The sequence below is a fragment of the Sceloporus occidentalis genome, unplaced genomic scaffold, assembly GCF_023333645.1.
Source record: "Sceloporus occidentalis isolate IW3139 unplaced genomic scaffold, rSceOcc1.0.p SCAF_3, whole genome shotgun sequence".
Taxonomy (NCBI): Eukaryota; Metazoa; Chordata; class Lepidosauria; order Squamata; family Phrynosomatidae; genus Sceloporus; species Sceloporus occidentalis.
In genome coordinates this window covers 247718830-247743777 of record NW_028316983.1, presented here as the reverse complement: position 1 = coordinate 247743777, position 24948 = coordinate 247718830, and the positions used below count along the sequence as shown (strand labels likewise).

Sequence of the window (24948 nt, the reverse complement as noted above, 5' to 3'; positions counted from 1 at the left end):
TCTTGGTTTCTCTAAAGGGCTGCCAGAGGGAGAAGGGGGCAGGCTGGTTCTTTGCTGCCCCAGACAGTAGGACCAGGTCTAATGGTATGAAGTCACAGAAGGGTGGATTTCAATTGAACATTCGAAGGAACATCTTGATGGGAAGATCTGCCCAGCAATGGAACTAATGACCAGAGAAAGAGACTCCACTATCTCTCCAGGTCATTAGTCCCATTGCTGGGCAGATCTTCCCATCAAGATGTTCCTTCTAATGGTCAGTTGAAATCCAGAAAGAGGCTGGACAGCTCTCTGATGGGGATGCTCTCAGTGATTTTTAAACTCTGGCCTTCCAGGTGTTTTGGTCTTAGGCTTCCAAAAACCCAGGCCATAGGCCAAGATGGCCAAAGCTTCTGGGAGCTGAAATCCAGAATACCCAGAGGACCAGAGTTTGGGAATCATTGTTAAGTTTAGCTGGAGGTCCTACACTGAGCAGGAGATTGGATCTGATGACCATTTCCAACTCACTGTGAGTGGTCAAAGATCGATAGACCAGCTATTTATAAATGAGGGCCCAGGTCCTGCATTGGGAGATGCTTGTGTATCACAAAGTTGGGTTGTTGGGATTTGATTGTATTTTTAACATGTCAGCTGCCCCGGTTGTGTTGCACAGTGTTAGGAAGGATCGAATTAGGGGAATTTTAATTAGCTCAAATATTACGAGAGGCGTATCCTAACAACGCACACATGGGATCTTGTTCCTTAGTGTATACCAGAGGTCGCCTAGTCCACCCCTAAGAGAAAGAGACTAGAATGCCAATGAGGTGCAATTAAAATATGAACATTTATTAAAGCCACACAACAAAAGGGATCACACACACATTCAATACTATAGCAAAGGAGGGGTGAGTTTGGGGAGTAAAGGAAGGAAGAGAGAGGCACCGTTGGGAATATTTACCTTAGACGTCTTCTCCAAGGAACCGGATGAGATGTAGGATGGATAGTGGATCATGGCCGCGGGAAGGGGAAAGGAAAGAGCGGCTGCAGTGGCTTTGGAGCTGAGTTCCGGCGGGCAAAGCTAACTTAGAAGCCCGGTGACAGTGAGCTTGGCTTCACTCAAGTGATTTCAGCAGAGCAAGATGCTCTAGGAACTCAGGCTCAGAGCTGGAAGCTCAACACAAGCCCACTGAAGGGTGAAAAGTGGGGTCCTTATATGCTTCTAAACATAACCTCAGGCTATGGCAGCCTGGCGGACAAAAGGCTTGATGACTTATCTTTGTCTAAGCTGACACTTACACAATGGATACACAAAGCATAGGTCTGCCACTTATTCAGGAGGGGACAAATATCTAGATGGCTGAGCCGTTAAGTTGATCACTGGCTGATTAAGGAGGGAGCCATCGCTATTGTCTTCCTCTATGTAGGTTTCTGCGAATCCGGTTTTGCAACTCCCAGACTTCCTCTGAAACTTGGTTTAATTCTACCTTTTCCCTGAGCCCATGCCTTGGCAGGGCAGCTGGCTGCTCCCCTTTGGGATAATGGCGGCTTGCTGTGGGGTCAGTCAGGGGCCATGGCTTCAGATCGCATGGCACCCAAAATTTAATATAAATCCATACTTGGTAACAATAGACAGTACAAATAAATTTTATTATTATCATTATTGTTGTTGTTATTATTATTATCTTTTGAGCAGCACATCCTGCAAGATGGCCATTTCTGTGTTGTTGGAAAGCCAAAGGATAAGTGGGGTGTATTGCAGCCAAAATCTATGTCAGGGAATTTTACTTAGCTCAAATGGAGAGGGGGTCGGCGACAAAGACCCTGCAAGAACGTCTGCCACTTGTATAGTGAGGAGTTGATGGATCCAAGAAGTGATGCAGAGGCAGAATTCTCTAATTAAAGTATTGTTTTATTAAGGGGGAAATCACACAGCAAGGCACTAACATACACATATTCATACAAGGCTCAGGAAATAAGGGAGGAGGTTTGAATAGATGGAGGCAGATCTAGCAGAGATACTTACACAAGCCAAGACTTACCTCAGGATCCAATTCGTTGAGGTGCTGTGGGACTCGGTCATTCTGCAAGTGCTGAGTGAATGATCGGGCCGGAGCTAATTCAGAGAGGAGTGACAAAGTGTCCCCATGAACATGAGGGGAGATTTCCCGGGGGTTTTAAAACTAGCCACAGGGCAAAGGTGTTAGATTGTATGGGGCAAGGCAATCTGGTCTGGCAATATCCAAGGGAAATGGGAAGGGGCTTAAGTCGTTAGCCAGCTCATCTTCAGGTGAGACATTGCACCCATTCTTCTGATTATGGAGGGGACAATGAGCCCCAGTCCTGGGGAAAGAGAGGGATATAAATAAATAAATAAATAAATAAATAAATAAATAAATAACGTTCCCATTTGCAACTTCGAAAGTACCTGCAGGGCTAGTCCTAGGGGCACAGTTCCCAAAAGGTCCCATTAGGCTGACCTCACCTGGGTGTAGTGTGTACATGTCTCTTCGCTCTGGGGATTATGGCGGACTGCATGGCAGGGTCCATCAGGAGTCATGTGGAATAACACACACACACACACACACACACACACATTCAGAAAAATGTATTTTGGCTAACAGCACCCAGTCAGTTCCCTGTAGCTGGATCCACTGCAATAGGAACCGGCAGAGACCGCTGAGTATCCTTGTGACCTCTCTGCAGATGACATTCTAGCAGCAACAAGAAAATAGCTGGATGCATCCCTCTACTCTGGCCTTAACTGACCACTGACCAAGGTGGAGGGATGTGCAATCGGGTGTGCTGTTTTTTGTAGTGGTTGGAGTGTTGGACCATGACTGGAGACCAGGTATGAAGGTGTCCAGTTCCCAGCCATGAAACTCATTGGGTGACTGAGAGAAATAGTTAAAATTTTAATTCAGCATGATGGGTTAGTCAGTGGAAATAGTAAGAGGAGACTTAAACTTTATAGTAGCCCCACAGGATAGTAGACCAATTATTTTTTTTAATTACTGTACGCACAAACTCTGCAGAAGAGGTAAATTGCTCATTAACCAAGAGGATGAAGTTATCTTTTTGGCAGAAACTTTCCAGATGACGGAGGTGGCTTCCTGAGCCAAAGTAGCTAACAAGCTGAAAACAGTGGTAACATGAAAGGAAGAAAGGGATAGTTAATAATGGGTTTTTGGCTTAAAACCACAGGGCAGCAGGCGGGGTAATTGCATAGCTTTCACTATAATTACAATCATGTGAAAAATACACCTCAAAAGGAGGTTTGTAAATACTGTATATACTGACTATAAGTCGACCTTGTCTGCTGGGAAAGCCCCATCGCCGTGGCTGGTTTTCATTTGTATTTGTACATTATAAACCTTCCTGGGCATAAAATGTGGCTTGAAAAGACTGAAATTCTGAACCAGGTCAGAATGCACAAGGAAGCCATTGAACTCCACAAACACCTGGACAGGAAAGAAGAACCCCTTAAAGTTAGCAAAGTTTGTCTACCAGTCTTGAAAAACACCAAAATCAGGACCCAGCAAATGCAAATGAAAAGCACCCAGGATCAGGGAGGTTTCTCCGCAGAAAATGGATGATTAAACAAATGGCCTTGCCATTCAATAACAGAACGGTACACAGATCATCATGTAAATCGCTTCCTCTACACACAATATGTGTGTGTGTGTGTGTACACACACACACATACACAGGCATTCCATTCTTTTCCATGCCAGCATTCTTTGGCCTCATTCCCACTGCGTTTTAAACCAGTTTGCCAATCAGTTTGAAGTGGTTTAAATGACCCTTGTTAGCATTTGAATTGAAACGCTGAATCGATTCCGAAAGGGGGGCCATGCTCTAGACCCATTTAACCCGTGTCTTTTTGATGCTGATTTTTCCCCACTTCTTTTCATAGAATGATAGAGTTGGAAGAGACCGCAAGGGCCATCCAGTCCAACCCCTTTCTGCCATGCAGGAACTCTCAGTCAAAGCATCCTTGACAAATAGCCATCCAGCCTCTGTTTAAGGGCCTCCAAGGAGGGAGACTCCACTACACTCCGAGGAAGGAGTGTGTTCCACTGTTGAACAGCCCTTACTCTCAGGAAATTCCTTCTAATGTTTAATCTTTTCCTGCAGTTTGCATCCATTGTTCCGCATTCTAGTATCTGGAGCAGCAGAAAACAAGCTTGCTCCCTCCTCAATATGATATCCCTTCAATTATTTAAACAGGGCTATCATATTACCTCTTAACCTTCTGTTCTTCAGGTTAAACACCCCCAGCTCCCTAACTCTTTCCTCATAGGGCTTCATGGTTTCCAGACCCTTCACCATTTTAGTCGCCCTCCTTTGGACACACTCCAGTTTCTCAATTGACCAAAGCAGAATACAGTGGCACTATTACTTCTCTTGATCTAGACACTACACTTTTATTGATGCAGCCTAAAATTGTATTGGCCTTTTTAGCTGCTGCATCACACTGTTCACTCATGTTCAATTGTAGTCTATAGGACTCCTAGATCCCTTTCACATGAATAAGTCTCTTGTTCAGCCAGGTGTCCCCCATAATCCTATATCTCTGCATTTTACTTTTCCGTCCTAAGGACCTTACATTTATCCCTGTTGAATTTCATTTTGTTAGCTTTGACCCAGCTTTCTAGTCTATTCAGGACGTTTTGAATTTTTCAACCAAGTCGAATCTGCGCAAGTGGGAACCAGAACCGAATTGGATCTGATTTCACAATTCAGTCTTAAATGAATCACTTCTTCAGCGCAAACGTGAACCGGATGCAGATCGGAATCGGTTTATTATGACACGCAGTAAAGCGGGAAACAGATGTCATCCTGTGCAGGAACCGATTCTATTTAAACCGATTTGTTTCCTAATATGTGAACTGCAAGTGGGTTATCTGCCTCAGGAACCGGTTTAAATAGAACCGATTCATTTGCGAATAGGAACCATAAAGTGGGTTGTGTTGGTGTGATTACGTGGTGGAAAATGCCATTGGGGCAAATGTAGTGGTCCATCGATTCGGATTCAGATCCACAATGGAGAAATAATCTGGGTTGGCACCGCTTTAGCTGCCCTGGCTCAAGGCTATGGAATGCTGGGAGTTGGAGTTTGTTGCAGGCACAGAGCGGAGCAGAGCTCCTCTCTGGACCCCACAACATACTCCAACTCCCAGAATTCCATAGCCTTGAGCCAGAAAAAGAGTTAAAGCGGTGCCAAACTGGGTTATTTCTCCAGTGTGGATGCAGCCTTAATGTTTTTAGGAGGCCTAGGAGTGGAACCCTGGCCTTGTCATGGAGTACCACCAGCCACAGTCATTAAAACACACACCAAGAAAGAACATATTTTTTATCGTTTGGAGAATGACACAGAAATCTTATATACTGCTTTTGTGGAACTCTGCCCATGCTCAGGGGCATTTTTGGCCAACCCGCCCCTGATTGGCTGAGGAACCCGCCTGTCCTGTGTCTGGGCCAATCAGGCGCTCCGTAGGCCTCCCTAGGCCCGCCCCATCCCTGTCTTCCCTCCCTCCCTCCCTCGGAGGACTCGCTCTGCCCCCTTGGAGGCCGCTCTAGGCGCCTCCTCTCTGTGGCCGCGCCGATGCTTCCGGCGGCGGGAGCTGTTTCCGGCCGGAGCGGTTTCGGCGATGCACCCGCGGAGCCGGCGGAAGCGGCAGCGGAGCGGTGAGGCGCGGGAGGTGAGCCGGCGGCGGGATGGAGCGGGACTCAAGGGGAGGGACCCCAGGGGCCCAGGAAACAGAGTCCCCGGAGGGACTGCAACGCCCACCGTCCCCAGCCCAGGCTGCACCTCTCTCTCCTCCGAGTCTGGACTACAACTCCCAGAATCCTCCAGCCCAGGGTGCATCTCTCTCTCTCTCTCTCCCTGGAATACAACTCCCAGAATCCACTAGCCTAGTTTGCATCTCTTTTTCCCTCCCTCCCTCCCTCCCTCCCTCCCTCTGTGGACTACAGCTCCCAGAATCCCACAGCCCAGACTGCATCTCTCTCTCTCTTTCCCTTTCCCTTTCCCCTCTCTGTGGACTATAACTACCCAAATCCTCCAGCCCAGAACAGAGTGCATCTCTCCCTCCTCCTTGGACTACACCTCCCAGAATCCCCCAGACAATGATGCATATCTCTCCCTTTTCTGTGGACTACAACTCCCAGAATTCCACAGCTCAGGCTGCAGCGCTCTCTCTCTCCTCTTTCCTTCCCCTTTGTGGACTATAACTCTCAGAATGCCTAGGCTGCCGCTCTCGCCCCTTCTTTGGACTACAAGTCCCAGAATCGCCCAGCCTAGGCTGTATCTCTCTCCTCCTTGGATGAAAACTCTAAAATCACTCTGTCCAGATTACAATCCTCTTTGGATTTCAACTCCCAGAAACCCCCAGCCCAGACTACAGCACTCTGTTTTGGATTACGACTCCCAGAACCCCCCAGCCCAGCCTGCATCTCTCCCCTCTTTGGACTACAACTCCCAGAATCCCTCAACTGTACTCTGTCATCCAGTTTGGATTAGCCAGTGGTACAGTGGCTTGAGTGTTGGGCTGTGCCTCTGGAGACCAGGGTTTGATTCCCAGCTCAGCCACGAAACCCACTGGCTGACCCTGGTCAAGTCACACTTTCTCAGCCTCAGGGGAAGGCAATGGCAAACCTCCTCTGAACAAATCTTGCCAAGAAAACCCCACAAGAGGGGCTCCATAAATTGGGAAAGGACCCAGAGGCATGTAACAACGAACAACAAAAAACATTGAAACCATATTGAAGATGTAATTTCAGTCAAAGATGACACCACTTTCCCCACAGACATGTTGCTAATGGCCTTTGACTCATGAGTGCCAAAACACACCGCAGAAATAATCCAGCTTGACACTGCTTTTAACTCCTAGAATCATAGAGGTTGAAGAGACCCCAGAAAGGGCCATCCAGTCCAACCCCTTCTGCCATGCAGGAATTCTCCATCAAAGAACCCCCGTTCTGGGAACAGTAGTTTGTGAGACATTGAGCCTTCTCTGTCAGAGAGCTCTGCTGCTATTGCAAAGTACAGTGGGTCCTTGTTATCTGCTGTTATCTACCCCCGTGGATAACAAAACCCATGGATACTCAAGTCCCATTAAATATAATGGCATAGCAAAATAGTGTCCCTTATATAAAATGGAAAGTCACGGTTTGCTAATATTTTCAATCCATGGATAAAAAATCTGTGGATAAGGAGGGCCAACTGTACCATTTCCAGGATCCCCTGGCACTGAGCCAGGGCAGTTAAAGTGGTCTCAAACTGGATTATTTCTGCAGTGTGTTTTATAATAATAATCATTATTATTATTATCATCATTATTATTATTGTTTGTATCCCACTCCTCTGAGGACAATCGGGGCAGCTAACAAGTTACAAATACAAGGCATTTTGGACCTTAGACATCCCCAAGGTCCTTTCTGCTTTGCTAAGCCCACAGGCTGATGATGATGGCCATAGCTTTCTCGATTGAGTCTAGCCACCTGGCATGTGGTCCATATCCACGGATTCTTTATCCACGGATTCAACCATCTACAGCTTGAAAGTATTTTGAAAAATATAAATTCCAAACAGCAAACCTTGTTTTTGCCAATTTATGTAAATGACACCATTTTATGACAGTATAATGGGACTTGAGCATCCATAGATTTTGGTATCTACAGACGGTCCTGGGACCAAACCCCAGCGGATACTAAGGGCCCACTGTGCCTTCCTTTGGCCAGCTCCGTCTGCTTGATAGGCTGAAGTCTGTTAGGTTTGAGTCCTGATGTCTATTCAAGTCCTGACGCATGTTCCCTCCATTATTCCTTTCCCTCCCACAATGAGTTCTGTCTCTCCGCAGGGAGCCTGCCGCCATGTATGCCGTGTACAAGCAGGCGCACCCTCCCACGGGGCTGGAGTTCTCAATGTACTGCAATTTCTTCTCCAACGCCGAGCGCAACTTGGTGGTGGCAGGGACCTCCCAGCTCTTTGTTTATAGGCTCAACCATAACTCAGAGGTATGTCTGTGGGGAGTATTGGTTGTGGGATATTCATGTGTGTGTGTTAGTATAAGACCCCTGAAGCAGGATCAGGCCAAAAGTCTCCCCGGTTGCATCTGCACTGCAGAATTAATGCAGTTTGACACTGCTTTAATTGCCATGGCTCCATGCTGTAGAATCCTGGGATTTGCAGTTTGTTGTGGCACAGTTGCTCTCTGGAGAGAGAAGGCTAAATATTTCACAAAACTACAAATCCTAGCATTCCATAGCATTGAGACACGGCAATTAAAGCGGTGTCAAACTGGATTAATTCTGTTGTGTAAACATAGCCCGTGAGTGCATTACTCTAATGTGCCGCGTAAGGCGAATTCCGCCTATGCTCGAGCCCCATTGGAAACAATGGGGCTCGTGCGCAGCGGCGTGGGTGCGCGCAGGGCGCAACAGGCGGGCGCGCCCATTCAATTGAATGGGACGCGCCGCCCCTTCTGCCCCGCACGCGCCTCGCGGCTTGAGCGCGTATGCTCAAGGCCGTGTATGGCGCGCCCGCGTATGGCGCGGGCGAGCTGTACTTAGAAACAAGGTTATTTCTTAAGACGAATAGGTGGAGAAAAGATAAAGAAACAACAGAAAGATGATTATTTTCCAGTTTTCGTATCTTTATGATCATTCCCCACCTACCACCCCACCTCCAGGTTCTTTCCCAAGGATAGAAGGTGTGTACCCTTCCAGCTCTTGGGGTATATATCTTTTGTATTTCACTTAAGAGTCCAAGACATTTCCCTAGATTTCTTCTTGAGTGTTCTGGGATCAGTTTTGCAGAAATTCCAGGAAAGAACGGGGTTTGCTGACGCGGTTTTTTGTTTTTGTTTTTTGCAGAACAGGAGACAGGAAGACATGTGGGCAATGGCTAGGGAAGAGTTGTATGAAGTGCTGAAATCTGAAATGCTGACTTTGTGTCCTAGAAAGAGGATTGATCCATCTAAGGCAGAAAGGACAGTACTGAGAAGTATGAAGAGAGGGTTGTAAGCATAGGCATCAAAATATGGCAATCCAGAGGTACAGGTTAAGAGACAGGTGCCCTGGGCTAGCACTGGGTGTTAGGATCTACAGGCCTGAGGGCATGAGGGAGAGGAAGGCAGTTTGGCTTTTTACTACTGAGATGTTCTGCCTTTTGCTTCCACTCTGATGTGAATGTTAATAGTGTTACTTTGAGGTTGATGCTTGCTTTGACACGTTGCCCTGGGGAGAACGGGAGCAATGGCTGTCTAAGCTGGCGCAGTGTGCTTGTAGTGTGTCACTGTAGGGCTGATGGTGTTCCTTTGCTTTCTTTTCTAGGCTTCCATCAAAAATGACAGGAACACAGGTGAGTGGGGGGTTGGTCTGCAGGTGTTCTGCAGAAGGAGCTAGGCAGAGGGGAGGGAAAGTGCATCAGGAGAATCTCTCTTGTGTTCAGGCCCTGTTGTATATTTCATGGAAACAGTGAGCTCTTGCTTTCCTTTCCTGGCCAGTCTTCCAATGGGTTTTCCTGGGACTGCAGAGCCCTGGTGGTTCCATGGTCAACTCTCTGAGCCCATGATCTGTCCCAGCTGAAGCTGAGAGACTGTTGCTGGAAACAGTTAGCAGCCAGGAGACCTCTTGAAGATGTTTACCACTTATTCTGGTGCTCAGCAGATGTGAGAAATTGCTCCGGGCCACAAGGCAGTCTTTTCACATAAAAGAGGGAATCTCTTCTCCTGGCTTTGGCATCGCTTTTTGAAAGTCTCTTGAAAATCTCTTTGAAATCTCAGAGAGCCAAGGCCACTCAGAATAGGCCTCAGCTTGGAAAAAATAGTCAGAGGACAGCTCATTATGGAATGGAGATGTAGAATGAAAGAGACAGATCTCTGATCAGTATGTGTCTTTGAAGGGATGGAAGGAGAAGAAGAGTGAGCATCTCCAGTGGCTCTGGCTGTCTTTCTATCTTGTGCTGCTTTTTCTTGTGCAGAGGGCAAAGGTCACAAGGAAAAACTGGAACTGGTGGCTGCCTTTTCTTTCTTTGGCAATGTCATGTCCATGGCCAGCGTGCAGCTTGCGGGAGCCAAGAGAGATGCCCTCTTGCTGAGCTTCAAGGATGCCAAGGTTGGTCTGAACCAGTTGGGGAGAAGGCAGTGAGATTGGCAGATTCTGGGAAGGGCTCTGTTGGTTTGGGAGAGAGAGATGTGGAGGTGCGGAGAGGAGCATCTCTGGACAGTTGGACTGAGTCCAGAATCTTCCCTGCGGTTACAGGGAGCAGCAAATCCTGTTTAGCACTTGGTAGAGGGCCTTGGTGGGTGTTCCACAGAGCCTTGCCTAGTGCCCTTAGGTGCCTCTACCTGTGCTTGGGTCTGGATGGCTGGTTTGTGCAGGCTGTTGATTCTTAAGTGGGATGAAATTTTTATATTTAAAGTTTGCATTTGGCAAGAGGAAAGCAATAGAAGAATAAAAAGGTAAAGGTTTTCCCTTGACATGATGTCTAGTCGTAACTGACCGTAGGGGGTGGTGGTCATCTCTGTTAATAAGCTGAAGAGCCAGCATTGTCCGAGGACTACTCAGGTGGTCATATGGCCAGCATGACTGCCCCAAACACTGTTACCTTTCCACTGAAGTGGTAGCTATTTATCTACTTGCATTTGCATGCTTTTGAACTGCTAGGTTGGCAGACACTGGGACTAGTGACAGGAGCTCACCCATCATGCAGCACTCAGGCCTCAAACTGCCAACCTTTCGATCTTCTGATCATCAGAATTGGCATCTCAACCACTAAGTCACTTTGCATCATTGGCTGTATCTGCGCTGCTGAGTTAATGCAATTTGCCACTACTTTGACTGCCATGGTATGGAATCTTGGGATTTGTAGTTTGTTGTGGCACCAGAGCTCTCTGACAGAGGAGGCTAATATTTCACAAAACTGAATTCCATAGCATTGTGTCATGGCAGTAAGTAGTGTCAAATATCATTTTTGCAGTGTAGATGCAGCCATTATTGAGTTTCATTTCGTTCTGCCTCAGCCAGCCATTCAACAACATATTTTTTTTAAAAAGGAAGAACTAGGCAGATGATGCTGTGAGCAGGTGGCCTCTGAATTTCATTCCCTTCCTTTCTCCCTCCCAGCTCTCAGTCGTGGAGTATGACCCTGGCACCCATGACCTGAAAACCCTTTCCCTTCATTACTTTGAGGAGCCAGAACTGAGGGTATGTATCCATAGGCCTGCAGCTGCATTTCAGAAGCCACTCTGAGTCAAGGGATTCAGGCAGACTTCTTGCATCTCTTGAGGCTTAGAGAACTACAAGAAATCCTTTGTACCTCCACCAACTCCCCCCTGCTTCATCTCATCATTTCATGGCATTCAAAGCTATAGCACATATGCATCACCAGACTTTGGAGGGCCAGATCCCATTCCCCGCACCCCATTTCCTGATCTCCTTCCTTCAAAATAACAGCTATCAGGCATGTGTTTGTGGGGATGAGGCAGATTTTCCATGTCTTTTGATCTTAGTCATACCCAGGACAGGTCTTCTTCTAAAGTGAACTGGAGGTAACTTCAGATTTTAAACAAAGCCCCTCTCTTCAGATTTTAAACACCCCCCCCCCCCCCCCCCCAGAATTTGGTTGAGTTATCCCTCACAATCCTTCAAGGGCATGAGGAACATTTTGAGCAACACTTCCAAAATTGTGTGAACCTTGGTGACCCGAGAAGCAGCCTTTGGAGGCCACCTAAGGCTAGTAAACACCTCTGCCTTAGAAGGTGAGAGGTTCCATCCTACAACAGCAGACAGGTTCTCTTGACTTATTGCTTGAAATAGTTAAGGGCTTAGGACACCATCTGCAAGGGTGTGGAGATAACGCCTGTGTCTTTCCCAGTAGGCACAAGCATGACTGAACTGCCACAGTCAGGTGCATTTTGGGGGGATGGGTGGTAATCTCCATAGTCATAGAGGCAGCACATGCACCAGGCAGAAGGAGAAGGAAAGAAAGTCTCAGAGCTGCATTGTTCAGTTCTCACCACTTGCTCATTCTCTCTTTCAGGATGGCTTTGTGCAGAACGTCCACATCCCCAAAGTACGGGTGGACCCCGATGGGCGCTGTGCAGTTATGCTAATCTATGGCACGCGACTGGTTGTGTTGCCCTTCCGCAGAGATACACTGACGGATGAGCATGAAGGAGTCGTGGGTGAAGGGTAAGGTGCACGCTGAGGCCTGCATTGTGCAGCATCATTGAAAGGACACCTAAAACTGTTAAAGGGGTGATGTTTGGAGAGAGCTGGGTACAGATGGGTCATTTTTGATATGGCAAATGATGTTTAAAGTCTAAGAGTGATGCATCTTCACAATGAGCATGCAATTGGAACTCAGTGCCACAGGATGCCACATTGGTGATGAGAACAGTGGGCTTTATTAAAAAAAAGGTTTGGGAAATGGAAAACAAGCCATGGAAAACCAACCTCAATGTTCATGAACTGTATGCCATTAACTTGCAACTGCTCAAGTATGGAGAAGTTATGTGTACTGAAGTTAGTTCCTCTGATCTTCACTTGCAAACATGCTAGTGGTGGGCTATTGAGCTTGATTGAATCGGGAATTCACTTGGGGTTTGGGATCATTGATCTTGGTAAGTCAAGAGGAACAGGTTTAAATGGTAGATGAGGAGTTTTAGTTCAGCCTTATGCTGTTTTCACAAATGAGGGGAGGTATAGAGATATGGTGATGAAGATATTAGGTAGAATCTTAGTGCCTTTTGTGTGTGGATGTTCTCTTATGAAGTGGAAGGATATCTTTCATCAATACAAAACATCCATATTGGGTTCAAGATCACAAAAGTGAAGTTGTGCTAGCAGTTCCCCTGTGAGCGTCAGTGTGTCCACATTTAGTTGTACAGTGTTGCTATTCAGCCCAAGGATTGCATAGAACAAGCAATATGTAAATCTGTATTAGAAGAAAACTGTATGGCAGCTGTCAGTGTTAACTCAGTAATCCCTTTCCCTGGATGTTTGGTCACATTTTTGCCTACTTAAGTACTAAACAATTGGCTTTGCAAGCATCCTGATCAGGCATTCCAGGTGAATGACGCTGCCACAAAAAAGTCCGGGGCTTTGCTTTTATTACACAGACCTCAAATGGGATTAGCAGAACATCAAGCAACATGTTTTGTATGGTCTGTGTGTATTTGGGTGATTGTATATAGGAACCTTTTTCCTGGGATTTTCTGGGCCCAGTTGAGGACTATTTATCTTTCATAGCTGACTGATAGTAGACCCTTTTTCCACTAGGGATGTAATTCTTAGCTAAGTTCATTCTCGAAGGAAGCAATAGGTAATTTTAGTTTTAACAATATTTTTCTGCTGCAAGAAAGTCTTCAAAAACTACAATTTTTGATGGAAGTTTGCAATTCAGCACTTAATTCTGTGCAAAGTTTGCACTTTTTTGTTGTTCGGTAAGCAGCATTTTCTGTGTAGTAAACAGCATTTTCTGTGCAGAGAGTAATAATTTTGTGCAGAAAATAAAATTTCCTGTGTAGACAATCCTGTTTTCGGCCGGGTGTGTGTGTGTGTGTGTGTGTGTGTGTGTGGAATCCATGGCCAAATTTTGCGCAGAATAAGTCCTGAACTGTGAAAATTCTTGCCAGACCAGGATTGTCCTGATCAGGGTATCCTAATCCTTGAGAAACTCATTTTCAGCTATGCCAATATTTTGAAATATTCTTTCCATCCCTACCCTCCACAAATGAATTTAATCTCTTGAGCCACTGAAAGGTGACTTCTCCTTTGGGATTCTACACATAGCACATGTATCTGGCCTCTCCAGGGGATCGGTTCCCCATATCTATTTCTTTTCAGGTCCTCTTCAGCCTCCTATCAATTCTCACGATCTCTCCTTGTAGCCAGAAATCCAGTTTTCTACCCAGCTACATCATCGATGTGCGAGAGCTGGATGAAAAGCTGCTCAACATCATCGACATGCAGTTCCTCTATGGCTACTATGAGCCCACCCTCCTCATTCTCTTTGAGCCCAACCAGACCTGGCCTGGGTACGTCCTCACTTGCTTCACTGCTGTTCATCCTTCTGTTGTACAAGCATGCTGGGCTTTTAGGCAAAAGCTGGCCACTTAGTCCCATTCACAAAGGGTTGTCAAACTGTTGTCAAATCGCAGCCATTTCTCTCTACCTGATTCACTTTGGGAGGAGACAGGAAGACATAGGGGTGTGGAGGAGAGCTCAGACCTAAGAAATTATGATTTATAGTATATTATTTATGTTCTCCCAACACAGGGACTCAAGATAAAAGCTACAGTGCTATTATTATGGTTATATTTATTTCCTGTCTTTTTTTCCTATATTGGGAATCAAAGTGGCTTACAATGATTAAAAGCCTAAGACACCTGATGAGTATTTTTCAGAACATGCTGTAGCATAACAGAGGTTAATGAGCAGATCTGCGGAACTGCTGTGTTGAATATAAGTTAATTAAATAAATAAATCAGCCTAAGAAATTCTACAGAATTTATTTTTCCATGTTTATGGTGATAGTTCTGGAGCCAGTCTTCACACAGACCTCAGTCAGGCATTTCCTTCATTTTGTCTCAAAGACTGCCAGGAACCGAGAGAGAATATGTTTGTCCCGCTTCTAGACTACAGCTCCAGAATTCCCCAGCCAGCAGCCAGCATGGAAGTTGTAGTCCAGAAAAGAAGTTTCCCATGGCTCTCCTAAAAAGCATTGTGTGCTTACCTCACTGAGGATGACAGTGTTAAGTTGTGGCTTCCTTCCTTCTTTCCTTGTCCTATTCCTTGCAGGCGGGTTGCTGTGCGCCAAGACACCTGCAGCATTGTTGCCATCTCCTTGAACATCATGCAGAAGGTCCACCCAGTCATCTGGTCCCTCAGCAACTTGCCCTTTGACTGCACACAGGCCTTGGCAGTACCCAAGCCCATTGGTGAGAGGAGTAGTCTCTTTCAGGCCACGCTGTGGAGAGGGGAAGGAAAGAGATGTGAGTGGGTGGATGTGGGCCACCAGGCACAGAACAGGAGTGGGCAACTTCAGCAGGTCCAGGAACCAGTTTTCTGCCTCTGGGATCTTGTGGAGGCAGGGACCATTCCAGAAGAAATACATAAACCCCTTCCAAATCCAAGTGTCTAGAAGTTCACTTCTGGTTTTGAAAAATGGATATAAAATTGGCCCTTCACATTTGTGGCTTTGACTTTTGCAGCTTTGGTTATTCATGGATTAGATTAATATGTTCTCTCTAGAAACTTTAGGTCCTCCAGTGCAGCTCTGGTCCACGCCTGCCAGAAGTTGTGTTGGAGGACCTAGAGATTCCTACAGGTGTTCCCTCTGGTAAATTATTATTATTATTATTATTATTATTATTATTATTATTTAAATTTGTAGTTTTCCCACTTTCACAAGGGTTCTGCTGGCCCCTAACCCCAGCAAATGTGGAAGGACTGCTGTAGTTTAAATATTGAACAGCACCCTTTAACCTCTTTAAAAGGTGAATTGCTGCTCAATGAGGCCTCAACCTGAATAAAAATCTCAGGATGTGGTAATTCTGACTGAGCAACGTGGGGAGGCCCCATAGTTTTGTGCTCAGAAGGTTCCATCGTCAGCCACTGAGGTCTTTGTTTTAAAAAGAGATTAGTTGGCAGAGCTGGAAAAGGTACTTGCTTGAGGCTTTAGACAACTTCTGCCAGGCAGAGAGCAGAGAGAAGATGTGTGTGTGTGTGTGTGTGTGTCCACAAACCTCTTTGTTGCAGAAGCTGACACAGAGAAACTCACCTTTCAAAACCCACCTTTTGTGGATTTTGCATGTCAATGTACCTGTCACCATTTTCACACCCGTGATCCAGAGGAACAGGGCTGTTTAATTCTCGTCTCTTCCCTCCTCCTTTTCTCCTTCCAGGTGGTGTTGTGATCTTTGCAGTGAACTCGCTGCTGTACCTGAATCAGAGTGTGCCACCTTATGGCGTATCCCTCAACAGCCTCACCAATGGCACCACAGTCTTCCCACTAAGTATGCCCCTCAGCTTTTCCTGCTCTCCCATAGTACATAACAAAAATTGCTGAGCTCCCAACAGATCTGGAGGCAAAACTGTGCTAGGAGTATCTTGTTTCCTACAGGCATTGGGTTGACTAGCTATTACATGCAGGTCCTCTCCCAGCCCCTTCTGTCTCACTTTCCTGTACAGGAGGGAGTCAGGAAGGGTGGTGTCCATTTCCAAATTCCACTTTCAAATCATATATGCTACTACTGATACCTATCAGCTGAAATTGTCAGTGGGTATGTGGGCTCATTACATATTTTCAAGGATTTTTATTGATCAATTTTCTTGACAAGAAAGGGATCAGAATGTGGCGTTCAGGGCAGAATATCACATTCTTCCCCGCAAGCAAATTGCTAACTTGAAAATGAATGCCCATAATCTTGAGTGAAATTACATGATGGAGGGATGTGCTCTGACCAGGTTATGGTTGGCACAGGGAGGAAGCTGTTGTGTTGTCCTGCTTTTCTGGGCTTGGCTGACTGCTTTTCTGCCACTCTCTCCTCTTTGCAGGGATCCAGGAAGGAGTGAAACTCACCCTGGACTGTGCCCAAGCAACGTTCATCTCCTATGACAAAATGGTGATATCCCTGAAAGGAGGGGAGATGTAAGTCTTCTGTTTGTTCTCATATAGTTATTCTCTCATTCAGTTATTTCTGTCTGCATTCAAGGCAGGGGTAGCTGTTAGATATGAGCCTTGTGATATTTCTCTTTTTTGGGAAGTGTGCTCAGCATCTTTCCAGACTCTTCCCATGCCCTGACCAGAGTCGTGAAGGTTAGTACTTGCTTCTAAGTGCCTTTGGAAACAGCAAGGTGGGAAGAAAACCTCTTGCCCTTATCCAGATCTGGAGACGCTGTTGAAGACCACTTTTAAAATGACTTGAGAGTGCCCTGGTGGTGCAGTGGTTAAATGCCTGTACTGCAGCCACTCACTCAAAACCATAAGGGTTGCGAGTTCAATACCAGCAAAAGGGCTCAAACTCGACTGAGTCTTGCATCCTTCCGAGGTCGCTAAAATGAGTACCCAGATTGTTGCGGACAATTAGCTTACACTAATAAGTGCACTGATAAGCAGTATAGAAATGTACTTGCTATTGCTATTTTTATTTATAATGGGCCCTTGATATCCACTAGGTTTGGGTTCCATGACCTCCTGTGGATACCAAAATCCATGGATACGCAAGTCCCATTAAATACAATGGCATAGCAAGATGGTGTCCCTTGCATAAAATGGTAAAATCAAGGTTTACTTTTGGGAATTTATCTGTTTTAAAAATAATTCCAAACTATGGATGCTTGAATCCATGGATATGAAGGGGTGACTGTATTTGATTTGATTTCTATCCTGCCTTTCTCCCAATATGGAGGCCAAAGTGGCTGAGACCAACAAGATCTCTGTGGTCTGAATCACCTTTCCCTCCCTCCCCACTGCCCCTATAAGCAACAGTGGAAGGGCCCCCTCCTGTGGCATGACAACCACCAGTTGGTAGGAGGATGCAGGACAGTATGTGTGGAGCCATGCATGCACATAGGATCTCAGCCCATATGTGGCAACTGCAGAGATCAGGGAAAGGCTTTCTCTCAGTCCCACCACCATCATAGGCTCATTTGGTGGGGATATGAGAGAGAGTCTTCTCAGTGGCTGCTCCCACCCTCTGGAACTCCTTTCCACAGGAGGCTAGGCTGGTACCCTCTCTGCTCTCCTTTTGCCAGCAGGCAAAATGTTTCTTTTCAAGCGGACTTTTAATTCACAATTGTGCCCCCGGAGTGTGCACCTCTTCTTACTGTGGTGTTTGCTTGGGTATGGTTTTAATGGTTTTGTATTTTTAACTTAGTTTTTAAGGATTTTACATTGCTTATTTGTTTGATTAATGAGTGGTTTAACGGTGTTTTAAAACTGTAGAATAGTTTTATTGTAGTTGTTTTTGCATATTTTTTTTGTGAGCTGCCTTCTGTCCAATTTGGGAGAAAGGCGGCAAATAAATAAGTATATGAATAAATCCACCAGAATACAGTGGAAGAACAGTATCATGAAAGGGATTTCAAGGTGCATTTGTGGGTTTTCATCATTTCACTTGATCTGCATTGTCCTCCTCTCCTTTGTTTCAAACAAGAGTGGCAAAGGCAGGAATTGGGACAGATGCTTGCCTCCTAAGCCGAGCCACCACTCAACAGATACAAAGCTGTTCTTGATCAGATATGGTTTGCTTTGTCCCTTAACCTAATGGTTCCTATCAGTGACGTTATTTCCTTTCCCTAGCTATGTGCTGACTCTCATCACTGATGGCATGCGGAGCGTCCGTTCCTTTCACTTTGACAAGGCGGCAGCCAGCGTCCTCACTACTTGCGTAAGCTGCATTCCAACATGGAGTGCTGGGCACGGGTGGGGTTTACCAGGGCCAGGTGGAACAACAACTGGTAGAAGGAGGAGAAGCGTGGTCTGCTTGGCAGATTCATTCCTCATACAGGTGGCGGATGGCATGCAATCAGTGGGAGTATTTTAGGAAGCTGTCTTATCCTGAGTCAGGGCCTTGGTATGTTTAGCCCAGTCTTGTCACCTCTGGTTGATTTACTTCCTCAGATGCCTATGCTACAAATTCTTTCACACAGTTAGTGTCAACAGTGCTACAAGATCCCTTTGTAGTAAAACATTTTACTCCATCTTGGTACACATTTGCATCTTCCCACCCCCTGGCAGCTTTTACTCCAGTTTAAAAATGTTAACATTTTTTAGGTGATAATGACTTCTTTGTGCTCTGAGTGTCTTTCTTGCCAGAGCTTTTCCATGTCCAAAAGGCCTCAGTCTGCTGTTGGCCTGGTTAAGTTTAGGTACTATCAGTGAGCAGAACCTTGGGCTTCATACAAAGAAGGTTTTTACATCCCTGCTTGACCATGGAATACATCGGGTGAAACCTTGGGCCAGCCTCCTTCTCAATTTTTTCAGCCTTGTAGAATTATACAGGAGTAGCTTTTGTGTGAAAGCCAGTGTAGTGTAGTGGTTTGAGCTGCATAGTTTGACTACAACTCTGGAGACCAGGATTCGAATCTCTGCTTGGCCAGGGAAACCCACTGTGTGGCCTTGGGCAAGTCACACCCTCTGAGCCTCAGAGGAAAGGCAAAGTCAAGCCCCCTCTGGACAAATCTTGCCAAGAAAACCTTGTGATAGGTTTGCCATAAGTTGGAAACAACAACAAAGTTTTTACATACTGGCTCTACTGAGCTTGTTGCAACAAAGAGGAAAATTCCAAGATGTCATCTGCTGGGCTTAGTAACCTTCCCAGGTGTCCTGGTTTGGTTTCAGCAAATGACCGGAAAGAGACTGTAGGAAGATACAGAGCTGAGACAAACAAAGGGAGAAGCATGGCTCACTAGCAAGGAGTTTCAAGTAGCAAAGTCAGTTGTGTCCAAGTCATACACAGTTCAGTGAGAAATCCAGGCAACAGTCCAAAGGGTAATCCAAGATGAGCATACTGTATATACTCATGTATAAGTCTAGAAATTTAGGTCAAAAATTGACCCCCCAAAAAACTGACTCGACTTATCCATGGGTCCATGTAAGTACTGTATCTTAATTCTTAGTTAAAAGAAGGAACCATCTCCTGATCAAAAGCAAGAGTATAATATGTGAAGCATTGACCCCCTCTACTCTCTCATCCATGCAGCCTTAAGAATAAGCAGAAAGAGTTATGTCTGCTGGAAGTTCTTTGACATTGTTTTGCTTTGCATCGTCCTCTAGATCTTTTGTTATATGCCCCTAAATTTTAACCCTCGACTTATCCACGGGTCATAGCAAAATCCACAATTTTGGCCCCAAAATTTGCCCTCGACTTATACATGAGGTCGGCTTATTATTATAGTCGAGTATATACGGTAGTCAACAAACAGAACAAAGGCTAAAGTTATTGGACAGCACAAACAGGAACACGAGGCACATGTGTTGCTTCTATCAAGGAAGTCAGTTGTCACCAACAGTTTCCTAAGAGAGGTGCTGGACTATTAGCCTTTCGCAGGTGCTGTTTGATTGCTGAGTATTTTAGATATAAGCATTCAGAGCATCCCCACTCATCCTTCTCTCAATAATGCTTTGCCAGGGTCAATAGTGCCAGGTCTGTATCTCTGCCTTTGTCTGTGTCTGGCTGTGGCTCTGTCACTCTCTTTCTGTCAGTATCTGCACTGGGGTTTTGGAAGCCTATGGTCTCTCTAACCAGGGAAGTTGCTGTGGTTGTGGAAGGTTACTAAGCCCAGTAGAGGCTGTCTTTCTGCTTGTCTTTGTGTGCCCCTTGCCAGTGCTGTGACCCACCTCCCACCTGCCTTGCTTTGACTTCTTCCCTCTTCTTCCACTTGGATCTCAGATGATCACCATGGATCCTGGTTATCTGTTCCTGGGCTCCCGGCTGGGCAATTCCCTCCTTCTCAAGTACACTGAAAAGCTCCAGGATGCCCCAGTGAGCGTTGTCCCCAAGGACCCAACAGAGAAAGTGGTGAGTTATTCAGTTTGTGCTGAAGAAATGCATGGGGATTTTGCTGGGGAGCTTTTCCGTTGTCTGTTTGTGTGTGGCATCCAAGGGCAGAAGGTTTTGAGTGGAACTGATAATGGTGGAGGGCTCAGAAACACTCCTGGTCTTGTTGATGGGTGATTTCCTTCTGTTTGCAGGAAGAGCCTCCTGTCAAGAAAAAACGTGTGGAGCAGCCCGCAAACTGGCCAGGTAAGTGGCCCTGCCCTCAGCCACAGGACATCTTGGTCCCTGGGAAGGTGTGCAAGACATGTGTTTGTCCTGGTGGGTGCCCTTTTTCCACTTCCATTTCATAGAATCATAGGGTCATCCAACCCCCTGCCATGTAGGAAAACAGCATCAAAACACCCCCGACAGATGACCATCCAATCTCTATTTAAAAAACTGCAAAGGAGGAGACTCCACCACACTCTGAGGGAATGTGTTCCACTGTCAAACAGCCCTTACTGTCAGGAAGTTCCCCCTAATGTTGAGGTGGAATCTCTTTACCTGTAGTTTGAATCCATTGTTCGGTGTCCTATTCTCTGGAGCAGCAGAAAATAAACTTGCACCATCCTCAGTATGACATCTTTCCAGCTACTTAAACATGGGCTTTCCTGTCACCGCTTAACCTTCTCTTCTCCAGACTAAACATTCCCAGCTCCCTAAATCTCTCAGAGGGCAGATGCCACCTTTCTCCCTGGAAGGGACCTAAGGTGGCTGTTACTGTGAACATATAATCACATAACTAATATTAAGATATTTCTACAAAATATATAAAATATCAAATACTGCTAGGAATATAGTAGGGGCTTTGTTATCCACAGACTTGCCATCCGCATATTTAAGCATCCACAGATGGCAAGCTTGCATTTTCCCCAGTGGCGTCACATGCATATAGCCGAGCTGCCATTAGGAACAGTTCCCGTTGTCCCTAATGGTGGTGTGTGTATGCAGCAACGTTGCCATTAGTGACAATGGGACTTCAGGTAAGCCCCCGTTATTTTGAAGTCCTTTTGTCCCTAATGGCGGTGTGGTTGCATGTCCAGCGGATTTTGGTATCTGCAAAGAGGTCCAGAATGGATCCCTTGCGGATACAGAGTTCCCACTATATTCCTAACCTTCGTTGCATTTAAATTTTGCCTTCCCTTTTTGCTCCCTCTTCCAACAGTGGATTCCCCTATTCCCCCAAGCCTCAGTCCAGTCAGAGACTCTCAATAGCCTTGCTCAGCTAGTTTACCTTTGTCTTCTGTGTCTGTTCCTCTGAGTGCTCTGCTGGGCCTGCCACCATCCCTTCTGGCTGAACTCTTGATGGAGCTGGCAAGACAAGGAGGAGGAGGAGGTTGTAGCAGGCAGAAGGCAAAGCAGTAGCAGACATTTTGAAAATTCCTGAAAGTTTTAAAAATCTGCCCAGACAGAAATTTTAGCTCTGGAAAAGAGGGCATGTCTGGGAAAAGGATGACACATGGTAACCCTATCTCAGACATATTTTAATTCATACTTCACAGGGGGAAAGTCAGCCCTGCAGGATGAGGTGGATGAGATTGAGGTGTATGGCAGTGAAGCTCAGTCCGGGACCCAACTTGCCACTTATTCTTTTGAGGTACCATTTGTGTCCAAGGGAGAAGTGCCCGCTTATGGCAGGCTTGGTCTCTACATTTTGAGAAGGGAAGGGCTGAAGAGATGGGCAGCTCAGTGCCATGGGTTGAATTCCTGAACCCTTTCTTCTGCTAGAGTGTTCCTCTAAACTGGGCATGACTCCAGGCTCATTCCCCCTGGGTCAGAAAACCTGGAGTCTCACCATGCCTGTCTCCCTGCCCCTAATTTTGTGATGTTTTTGTCCTCTGACTTTTATAGGTGTGTGACAGCATCCTGAACATTGGTCCCTGTGCCAACGCTGCCATGGGTGAGCCTGCCTTTCTCTCTGAAGAGGTGTGTATTCTGCTTGTCAGTTCTCTCCTGGAAACTCCTGAGGAATGGGGGGTGCACAGAATAAGTGCTGAAATTTTTTGTCAGTCTGGAATTCTTGTCCTTACTTCTCGATATGTGTTTTGACAGTTTTTCCCCCCAATATTCTTTCCAGCGCAACTAACAGAAGCCATTTTGTCTCTTGGTTTTTTTCAGTTCCAGAATAGCCCGGAGCCTGACCTGGAAATCGTGGTGTGCTCAGGCTATGGCAAGAACGGTGCCCTCTCGGTCCTGCAGGTGAGTGAGGACATTGCTGGGAGAGTCATGCAACCTTTCTGTTGTGACTGAAAGTCTGTAGGCAACACTTGCGGAATCTGCAGAAAACCTGGCTGGGGGCTACATCCTGTTTCCAGAGATTGGAGAGTAACACTTCATAGCCCTTTACAGCTTCTTTCTCATCTGTATGACTGCTGCAGGCAGAATTAATTATGACTGACAGAAAATGTGAAAGACCAAATGCAGCAGATTGGGAGAAGTATGTTCAGATTGATGCAACTGTGTTATTTGTATGTATCCCAGAATTCTGCTTTTCTTAACTGGCTCTGGATTTCCCTGGTACAGATCAATTATCATCATAATTATCAATAATAATTGGTAATATTATTCATCGCCATTAAGCCTACTCCTAGTTCTATGTTCTGTAACAGCACTGATGGAGTTGGAAGATGTGCCGCTTTATATAAGACAGTTTTGCTTCATGGATCCCACTTTTATGCAGGTGGAGTTTGTGCACCTCATAAAATGAGCTAGGTGCATACGTCATAGTTGCACAAGTGGTGTACCTGACAAGAAGTGACACCACTATTGGAAATTCCATCTTGCATTTTAGAATGCTGATTTCCCTTTCTTCTTAACAGAAAAGCATCCGGCCTCAAGTAGTGACCACCTTTGAACTCCCCGGCTGCTATGACATGTGGACGGTGATTGCACCCCAGAAGAATGAAACCACAACTGTATGTATGGCTTCCATTCCCAGAGACTTAGAAAGGGGTCACAGGCATCTCTTTTGACGGGGAAGGCTGCCTCTTAATAGATGAGATGGATGGAACTGAGCTGGAGGGAGGAGAAATTGTTCCACTCCTTCCTCGGTCCCCCCAGAAGCTCTCTATTTTGCCCAGCACAGTGTCTCATAGAATCATAGAATCATAAGAATTGGAAGAGACTGCAAGGGCCATCCAGTCCAACCCCCTGCCATGCAGGAAATCCAAATCAAAGCATCCCTGACAGATGGCCATCTAACCTCTGCTTAAAGACCTCCAAGGAAGGAGACTCCACTATACTTCAAGGGAGTGTGTTCCACTGTCAAACAGCCCTTACTGTCAGGAAGTTCCTCCTAATGTTGAGGTGGAATCTCTTTTTCTGCAGCTTGCATCCATTGCTTTGGGTCCTGTTCTCTGGAGCAGCAGAAAACAAGCTTGCTCCCTCCTCAATATGATATCCCTTCAAATATTTAAACAGGGCTATCATATCACCTCTTAATCTTTTCTCCAGGCTAAACATCCGCAGCTCCCTAAGTCATTCCTCACAGGGCATGGTTTCTAGACCTTTCACCATTTTAGTTGCCCTCTTTTGGACACACTCCAGTTTCTCAACATCCTTTTTAAATTGTGGTGCCCAGAACTGCATACAATATTCCAGGTGGGGCCTGACCAAAGCAGAATAGAGTGGCACTATTACTTCTCTTGATCTAGAGACTATACTTCTATTGATGCAGCCTAAAATTGCATTGCCCTTTTTAGCTGCCACATCACACTGTTCACTCATGCCTCCATCAACTACTGCAGTGTTCTCCAACCTGGTTCCCTTAAAGTTGCTCTGCAGGTCAGCCTGATGAGAGGGACACCAGTTTGAGGGAATTTCAAGTAATGTATTCAAGGTGCTGCAGTGCCACCTCTGATTATTGCCTAAGAAAACCCTATGAAATTCATGGGCTAGCCATAAGTCAACAGGAAACCTGAAGACACATACGTACAGTGAGCCCTCCACATTCACTGGGGTTAGGGGCACAGGACCCCCAAGAATGTAGAAAAAATGCAAATTAAAAAAACACTTTTTTACGTAAGAGAATACCTCTCTAGGAATCTAGGTCCTCCAGTGCAACTTCTCTTGGATATTGACCATAGAGTTGCACTGGAGGACCTAGAGATTCCTAGAGAGAACATATTAATCAAAGCCACAAAACTCTAAGTTGAAAATGTGGAGGGCATGTGTACATGCGTACAAACATACTGACAAGCACAACATGACCTTCTTTTGAAACTTTGTTGGGCCCACAAGCTGCATTGGAAATGGTTCAAAAATTGGTTTCTCAAATGTTGGGAATTCTCCTGACACTGTTGGATTCTCCTGATGAGGAGAATCATGGAGATATGCAACTGCAGATTGGTACTTACTCTGAAAAATGTACATTTTTTCATACAAAAAACAAGATTCCAGCACAGAGAGAAGCATTTTATGC

At 45.8% G+C, this 24948-nt stretch overlaps 1 protein-coding gene across 4 annotated transcripts in view; it reads left to right on the top strand.

Moving 5' to 3' along the window:
- Window positions 1-5606: 5606 nt before the first annotated feature.
- The window catches only part of CPSF1 (cleavage and polyadenylation specific factor 1), a 40905-nt gene continuing 21563 nt past the window's right edge, over window positions 5607-24948 (top strand). For 3 of the 4 annotated variants that reach the window (XM_089518133.1, XM_089518132.1, XM_089518136.1), the window contains exons 1-17: window positions 5607-5678; window positions 7839-7995; window positions 9313-9340; window positions 9962-10095; window positions 11107-11187; window positions 12023-12174; window positions 13875-14021; window positions 14785-14924; window positions 15891-16001; window positions 16543-16636; window positions 18290-18377; window positions 20382-20510; window positions 20684-20735; window positions 22031-22125; window positions 22380-22454; window positions 22647-22727; window positions 23348-23443. In XM_089518133.1, coding sequence (XP_089374259.1) covers window positions 7852-7995; window positions 9313-9340; window positions 9962-10095; window positions 11107-11187; window positions 12023-12174; window positions 13875-14021; window positions 14785-14924; window positions 15891-16001; window positions 16543-16636; window positions 18290-18377; window positions 20382-20510; window positions 20684-20735; window positions 22031-22125; window positions 22380-22454; window positions 22647-22727; window positions 23348-23443 — 1647 coding nt within the window. In that variant the 5' untranslated portion in view covers window positions 5607-5678; window positions 7839-7851. Of the gene's footprint in view, window positions 5679-7838; window positions 7996-8884; window positions 9000-9312; window positions 9341-9961; window positions 10096-11106; window positions 11188-12022; window positions 12175-13874; window positions 14022-14784; window positions 14925-15890; window positions 16002-16542; window positions 16637-18289; window positions 18378-20381; window positions 20511-20683; window positions 20736-22030; window positions 22126-22379; window positions 22455-22646; window positions 22728-23347; window positions 23444-24948 lie in introns of those variants that run through there. The other variant, XM_089518134.1, reaches the window with a different exon arrangement.